The sequence below is a fragment of the Leuciscus leuciscus genome (assembly GCF_965113295.1).
Source record: "Leuciscus leuciscus genome assembly, chromosome: 24".
Lineage (NCBI taxonomy): Eukaryota > Metazoa > Chordata > Actinopteri > Cypriniformes > Leuciscidae > Leuciscus > Leuciscus leuciscus.
Genome location: NC_138723.1, coordinates 4,730,359 through 4,738,340, shown reverse-complemented (window position 1 = coordinate 4,738,340; position 7,982 = coordinate 4,730,359). Strand labels below are relative to the sequence as shown.

At 39.9% G+C, this 7,982-nt stretch overlaps 1 protein-coding gene across 8 annotated transcripts in view; it reads right to left on the bottom strand.

Annotated features, from left to right (window-relative positions):
• Positions 1-3,322: 3,322 nt before the first annotated feature.
• ppip5k2 (diphosphoinositol pentakisphosphate kinase 2) overlaps positions 3,323-7,982 on the bottom strand; it is a 51,805-nt gene continuing 47,145 nt past the window's right edge. For all 8 annotated transcript variants that reach the window (XM_082156828.1, XM_082156829.1, XM_082156831.1 and 5 more), the window contains 3 exons: positions 7,475-7,618; positions 7,272-7,385; positions 3,323-5,682 (listed from right to left, as the gene is read on the bottom strand). In XM_082156828.1, coding sequence (XP_082012954.1) covers positions 5,408-5,682; positions 7,272-7,385; positions 7,475-7,618 — 533 coding nt within the window. In that variant the 3' untranslated portion in view covers positions 3,323-5,407. The remainder of the gene's footprint in view (positions 5,683-7,271; positions 7,386-7,474; positions 7,619-7,982) is intronic.

The window sequence follows — 7,982 nt, the reverse complement described above, 5'->3', positions numbered from 1 at the left end:
AAGGCTTTATTATTTCTTCTGGACTCTCAGCCGGCTTGTTCAGTTTCCCCAAAGACTCGCAACTGTTTTGAAATCTGTGTATCTTCTTCCAAACAAATTTGCATGCAGGTTGTGTCTGTTACGCGAAGAGATTCGGTTAAACTCTCGACCTGATCCCACTCACCAGTAGTAGTCTGCTCCTATTAACGCTGAAAGCTATATTAGTGTCCTCAGAGAAAAAATCCACAAGTTGCAGACCCTTCAAGCTTCTTTTGCACATGTTCTCCAGTAACTTTCATAACAGCAGTGCAGACTTGAGGAGTCCCTATTGCTGTGATTTCTATTCTCTGATTCTCATACACTTTCAAGTGTCAATTTCATGATGTTGCGTTCTGTAGTTACAGGACACTCAGCTCCGAAACTGTGGAGATTCAGCGTCTCTTTATTCAGCACTGGTAATTCTAGTGTTTTCTCTAGCCTCTCTTGCACAAAGCTTCTTTGACTGCCTCCATCCAAAAAACAACGTACTAATTTCCTACCTGCCGGACCGTCCATCCATCCCAAGGACTAGTTCACTTTCAAAAAAATGTTTGCTGATAATTTACTCACCCCGATGTCATCCAAGATATCCATGTCTTTCTTTCTTCAGTCGAAAAGAAATTAAGGTTTTTGAGGAAAACATTCCAGGATTTTTCTACACAGAATGGACTTCAATGGCAACCAACGGTTTGAAGGTTCAAATGTCCGTCTCAATGCAGCTTCAAAGTCTCGACACGATCCCAGTCGAGGAATAAGCGTCTTATCTAGCGAAACGATCGGTCATTTAAAAAAAACAAAAAACAAAAAAACATTTTAACCACAAATGCCCGTCTTTCCAACATGATGACGTAATACGTGGCGCATCTCAGAGATGGTACAAGACGGGCATTTGTGGTTAAAAAGTATTTATTTTTTTATTTATTTTATTGGAAAATGACCGATCATTTGTCTAGATAAGACTCTTATTCCTCGACTGGGATCGTGTCGAGACTTTGAAGCTGCATTGAGACGGACATTTGAACCTTCAAACTGTTGGTTGCCATTGAAGTCCATTATATGAAGAAAAATCTTGGAATGTTTTCCTCAAAAACCTTAATTTCTTTTTGACTGAAGAAAGAAAGACATGGATATCTTGGATGACATCGGGGTGAGTAAATTATCAGCAAAATAGTTTTTGAAAGAGAACTAATCCTTTAACTGTTTGACGCAGCACAGTTGTTTGTCCTTCAGCCTTTGGCTTCACAGTGCTTGACATCGATGACACTACAGCTTCAGAGCTAGTCAAGTCACATTTATTTATATAGCGCTTTTACAATACAGAGCGTTTCAAAGCAGCTTTACAGAGATAACCGGATAATAATGCAACAAAGTTTGTTTCTAGAAGAAAATAGCGTCGCAGTCCAGCTTAAGTAAGTTCAGTGATGGTTAATTTTTGTTGTAAAAAGTAGTTTAATTTAATTTAGTTCATTTATATTTATATAGCGCCGCTCTGGAGAAAACAGTGATGTCATCGTCCAGCTCAGTTCTCATATAACGGTGTCAATGCAGGCAGATCAATATTATTGTTGTAATATTAAATGTCCCCAACTAAGCAAGCCAAAAACCAAAGGTGAAAAAGGCGACCGTGGCAAGAAACCAAACTCCATCAGTGACAGAATGGAGAAAAAAAACCTTGGGAGAACTCAGGCTCAGTCACTCAGTTGCTAAGTTCTCCTCTGGCCAACGAGCAACCAGTGTGTTATTCAGGCAGCATTACATGTCAGAAGTCAGATTGGATCAGAAAATTCTGAATATTTACCCATCTGGATGAAGATCGGAGTCAGCGCGCGGTATGGAGACGGGTTTGTTACAATCTTCCACACTGTCATTGTTGACATCAGGCTGCTTGTCATATTGCTACCATCTCTAAACGTCTGGCACTGGGAAACACTAGACAGAAGAGGCACGGCACTGTTTGTGTGAGCGTGTGGTTTCGAGCGAGCTTGAGCCGTGCACTCTCTTGTCGGTGTGCCTTGTTTCAGTTTTGTAGCATCAAAGGCAAGAGTTGCTCCTGTGAAGAAGCTTAGTTGACCACGTTTAGAGTTAATGGGAGCTCTAAGCGGAGCTAGAATAGGACATAATCTCCTTCGTCCCTTGAAGATGTAGAAAAATTGAATTCGCAAGTGGACAGATTCAGTAATTGTCTCACACTGGATACAGAGTTCTGAACAGAAACGGAAACCATTTAAAGCTGATAGAGTGGCTGAGATACAGAATCTCACAAACCCTGAATTGTAATGGTAAAGACAATCCAGCTGATTCAGCTACTCGAGGAGAGAGTGCAGATGATCTGATACAGAGTCAACTCTGGGGGTTTGGCCCGGCTTCTTCAGCTCCAGCTCGCTCGAGGAGCCGGAGGAAAACTGTTGCTTCAGGTTTCAGGTTTCAGGTCACCGTGCAGTTTGGTGGTGTTGCACCAACAGAACCTCTTATAAAAGAGATTGAAGACTGTGTTGTGAATAACTGCATGGATAAAGAGGTCCATAACCAATGCCCGATCCAGATATAAAATCCAAGGCGAACTCACAGCAGAAGAACTACTTGCAGCTGAAATGTGTTGGGCAAAGGAAACTCAGCAAGGAAATACATTTGCTCAAAATAGGTCCTATGTTTGACAAAGACTCCAAAATCAAGGATTTGAAACCATTCTTGGTGATTTGTGATTTGGACCATTCTTGGTGGTGATGAAAATGAACTCATTAGTGTTTGTGGATGATTACAACAGTCCGAGTTCAGTTTCAGAGAACAAAGCTAAGATACTCAGAATCACTAGTTCAGAGTTATCATGATAGAGTGATGCATTCAGGTGTAAGGGATACACTGGTTCAGGTGAAAGACAAATATTGGATTTCGATTGGCCGAACGCTTGTGAAGCAAAATGTAGGACTCTCTCATGTTTGTAAAAGATTTACAACAAAACCAGCTCATCAAACTACTGCCCCTCTACCAAGGGACAGAGTTACTGAAGCACCACCCTTAGAAGTCACCGGGGCAGATTTTGCCTGCCTGTAAACTCACGCTAAACCGGCCCAATGGAGGCATCCGACCAGCGCGGAAGGTCTTTACGCGTTACTGTCCTTTTCTCGAGGCAAAGTATTTTTTTTATTAAATGCAATACATTTGAATATGTATTCTCTCGTTATTTCATCTGACTCCATAAATGAAAAGGTTTTAATGATATCTGTGGATCATTAAATTATGAGTGAATGTTTGACTATTCCGTTTAACTCTTCAATGAAAATAATGTCAAAGTCAATTCAAATAATCAAATGTAACAATTTATTATGTCAGGTAAATGTATCATGCCAATTTCATAATCAATTCAAAGATAATCAATACAAAACATCAAATTCTCTGGAATAAAGAAAAGAGATGCGAACCCAACAAAGAAAAACGTGAGGCTAAGAGAACTCTCTCTCAGCCTCACGAACCAATCTGAAGTACAGAAAAGGCCCAGAATTCCCCGCTGCATTTCATTAAATAGCCAGGACCTCTTTCACTTGGAAATATCTTTTAACAATGGAAATGTGCATTCAGAGGTTACACCTTTGGGTGTAGGGAGACCATTTGTCTAGAGGCCAACCCCTCCCTGTGTGCTAGTTATCCATAAACTCTCAAAAACCTTATTGCCTTTTGTTTTACTTATTTGGAAATGAGACATTTGTACCAGTCGCACTGAGACATTTCAAATTATACCAAACATGAAAAAATACTCTGTGATAATCATTCACATTAAACTATACATTTTCTTGGGTGAATTCAGGTGATCATCTGAGCATGAGCGAGAGGGGGTGAGGGGAGAGGGAAAGAGATGATTCGAATGGTGCACGAGGGCCAGTTCAAATGGTAATATCCAGAGAGGTCCTTTTGTCCTCTCAGGGTCTGGTCGCTCTTGAAGGTCCTTGCACACTGAGTCTGAAATTCTCGCACGATAAAAAAATAAATACAATCTCACGCTGTGTCAATCACGTTTACACACTGACTCCGAAACTTTCGTCCATCATAAAAAAATGTGGGATCTGGCAAATTTACAAAATTACATTTGGCAAATTCCTATCGAAAGTGGGCCTCCCTATGCCCTACTCACTCCGAAGGGCAGAACATGACCATTGAAGTGACCATTGCATGTCCCCTGCGCTAACAGACTTGTGGAAAGGCCCTTCCTGAAGGAATTAAGTTATTCACTTTTGTTTGGAACTTTCTCAGACCTTTCCTCCTACACTCCTCCCTTCCCGAAGTACCCTTCAGGGGTGCAAAAACGTTTGGAATTCGCCCATTGTGTTGGTCATAATGATGGGAACACATGAAATGATCTGGCTGTGCATGTGTCCTATAATCTGTGCATCATCAGCCGGGGAACCTTCCACTTCCATCTGCACTTTTATGGGACTGTGGTCTCACGCCAATTTGCTGTTTAGTAAATCTGGCCTAAAATATGCAGTGTTGGGGGGCTCCAGAAACAGGTTTGTGAACATAGTCCTATTTCACTCTGAAATAAGTCACATTATCACAAGTAAAAAATAAGTTGTATATGGCTCCAACTCTACTAGAAAATCTTCAGGATTACTAGAAGATCATAGGAGTGTTGGAGAAGCTTGGTGCTAACTCTGCTGGAAAGTACAGAACACAAATGATGTTGGGGCCAGAGAATTAGCTGGTGGCTGCCATTGCCAGGATTTAAATGGACAGTTTTGATTTCATGATGAACTTAAAAATACCATCAGCCAAAGTTTATTCCCAATATTCACAACATTTAGTTTAATTTCAATTTGATGTAAAATGAATTAACATAAGGCAGATTTCCATTACAGTGGAGGGAAATAATTGCACATTCTGATTGTAATGAAATATATGCATTAAAAATATGTTTCTAAACATGAGATATCACTCAGGACCCTGTTTGATGGGGCTCCAGAATGTGCTGTCTTCATTAAATATTCCAAAAGAATTAAAACCAGCTGCAGTAACATGTCATACTATGACAAGTAAATTCTATGCAAGCTTTTACATTTCGACATTCAAATATACAGGATAAATGTAACACATTCTTCCGAACCATTCAAGGTGAATGGAAGAGCTAAATAAGCCTACGATATGATTGTAATTACAACAATGTGATATCTTTAAGTGGATTGTTTTGGTAACAAACATTCAGTAAGATGTTCCTTTAAATACAAATAAAGGTACTGCTAATTATGACAAATTCTTGTCACTAAAAGTAACAAAGTCAGGCTTGTAACATGCTCTAAGAAGTGATCTAACCTGTCTGAACAAAAATCCTGTTTTGGTTGGCTAGGTCCATGACATGTGGTCATCTGCATCATCTGTGGTGGTGGTTTGCAGATTGATGTCATGTGTAAAAGCCTGGCGTGGTTTTGGTAGAACTCTTTTTTTCTAGAGCAGGGACTTCGTGTGCTGGTGTGCCACTGGATGAGACACGGGACAGTTGCTGGGTTTTAAAGGAGGAATCCTGAGATTCAGTGGGCCGAGTGATGGAGATGTTTGGAGCAGGGTTGGGCTGCTTGGTCTCTGAGCTTGGCTGTGAGATTTCGCCACAACGTGCGCCGTGATCTGGAACATCTGCTGAAACTGCTCTGGGTTTTCTGGCAGGAAAGTCATCCTGAACTGAAGGAAAATAAATATATACAGAGGTGAAAAACAGAAGGAAAAGAGGCACAATGGAGTGTCTGGAGAGACTTTTTCCAATTCTGATGAATAACACATTTCCCACACTTTTTCAACAGTGAATTTGGTGACTTCTCTATGAACTTTCTATTTGTTTAAGATTTCTGCATAAGATTTGTTTTCTTTCAGATTTATTCACTGATTTTTATACCAATTTATCCATTTTCAAAACACTATGCATTAAATAAACTGTCAGGGCTCCAGACTTTTTTCCTGCTGGTGTGACTACATTTTGTCAGAGGTCGCACTGGTGCCACACCACGTTGTCCAACTGATAAAAGCTGGCATTTCTGTAGCATATGAGAAACAGCAAACGAAGCGAAAGTGGAACGAAACTGCGCTTCTCGTTTGAGCTGCGGACCGTTTATCAGCTCGGAGCAATAATAGAGAGAGTAGTGCAGCTCAGATCAGGTCTCCATCACACGACACCGTTACTACACAGCGCTGGAAATCCGGTGAGGAAGCGTTTGAATTCACTGCAGTATTAATGACGTCACTGCGAGATCTAGTAGGAAGCGTTCAAACTCAGCGCAGAATTCTGTTATAAAACACAGATATCAGATCAAACTGTGCTGACGTGGAAACCAGGAGAAACATTGTGCCATGAACAAACAAGTTAAAGAAGGCTTTTCAATCCACAAATCACCAACATTTAACATGGATTTAATGTAGTAACTGTAACCATGGTATTGTGGCAGAAGCAGTCGAGTGTTTTTTATTCATCTCAGGGTTCATACGACCTTTTAAGAGTGAAATTCAAACACTCTTTAAGGACACTTTTTTCAGCACTTCAAAACTCTAAACATTATCCATTTTTAGTGTTATTTTTAATGTGATGCTTTGCAAAATTAAAAGTTGATTAAAAGTAAACTAACACTTCGTAACAAACAAACACTTTAGTTTTTGGGGGGAAAAAAGACAGTAGATGGCGGCAGAGGAGCACTTATTTGACTTATTAGCCATTTCCACTCCCTAATAATATATGGAAACACTTAGGAAGTCACAAATTCTCATGAAAAAAACAAAAAACAAAAAACTTTTCTCCCATTTGTGACTGAATTACACAGAAAACAAGTAAAGAGCGCTTCTTTTATAACCACTGAAGCTGTCGGTCAGTTCAGCATGATACTATAGAACAACAATGGTACATTTAATACGAATATTAAGAATAAGAATATAGTAGAATATTTCGATTTTCCCTACCTAGTTACTATTGTTAATAAAAGTTGATTTTATCTGTCTCTCAATTCCGTTCAGTGCTTTACTGTCAAATTTCCAATAAACAAACATGCAATATTATTAGTAACTGCACTTATTAATGCAAAACAATAGTAGTTTTATGATGAACTTAACTTTGATTAAAAACCCCTCCAGCGCTACTGAATGAGGTGCTGCTGTAGTGCTCCTGCTCTCTAGTGTTAGTCTGGAGCCCTGACTATATATGAAGCATTGTAAATAACAAAGCTAAGTTCTACAGGTTTTCTGCAGTTATTTTTTATGAGTGCTTCTACACAGTAAATGCAACATGCCTGATGCACTCTTCTCCGGTGAGCACGTCTTCTTGCCGAGGGATTGTGTGAATGGACAGGGCAAAACTTTTGCCGGAGTGTAAGTGTTCAAAGGAGCCTTCTTTGTGGGCAGAGCTGAGGGGTAAAACAAATAAAAACAGGTTCAAACAAATGTACAGTGAACATGACACAGTGGCAGTCGGTGCGTGTTGTTTTGACCGTACCTGGCGAGGATGGAGACATTTCCAGGACTGGATCATTGGATATGGCTATGGAGGCGAGGAAGTCATCCACTTGTTTGAGAGACAGGGAATTATGGAGCGTCTCCAAGGGACAGATTGAAGGAACCATGGAATACAACTCAAAACCTTCAATGAAATATACAACATCAGAATCTGAAAAAAAACATCTTCAGCTAGAATAATCATATAGCATGAACTATAACTTAAGATCTTGGAGAGATGGCAGAGATATGGCGTTCCATTTCCTCTACAAAAAAAAAAATGACAAGCAACAACACCGTCAAACGTGAGTTTGAGGTGGGCAAGATGGAGGCAGATGGGTCACACAAAGAACAGCTCACAATACCTTCAATCTACCAAAAACATCACTTTGGCCAAGATGGTTTTATGAAGCGGAAATGACAATCGACCTACCTTGTACAAATATTTCTTTTTCTCAAATGAAACTAGTGGAACAACATGATTATGATTTGATTTGATTTATTCAAGT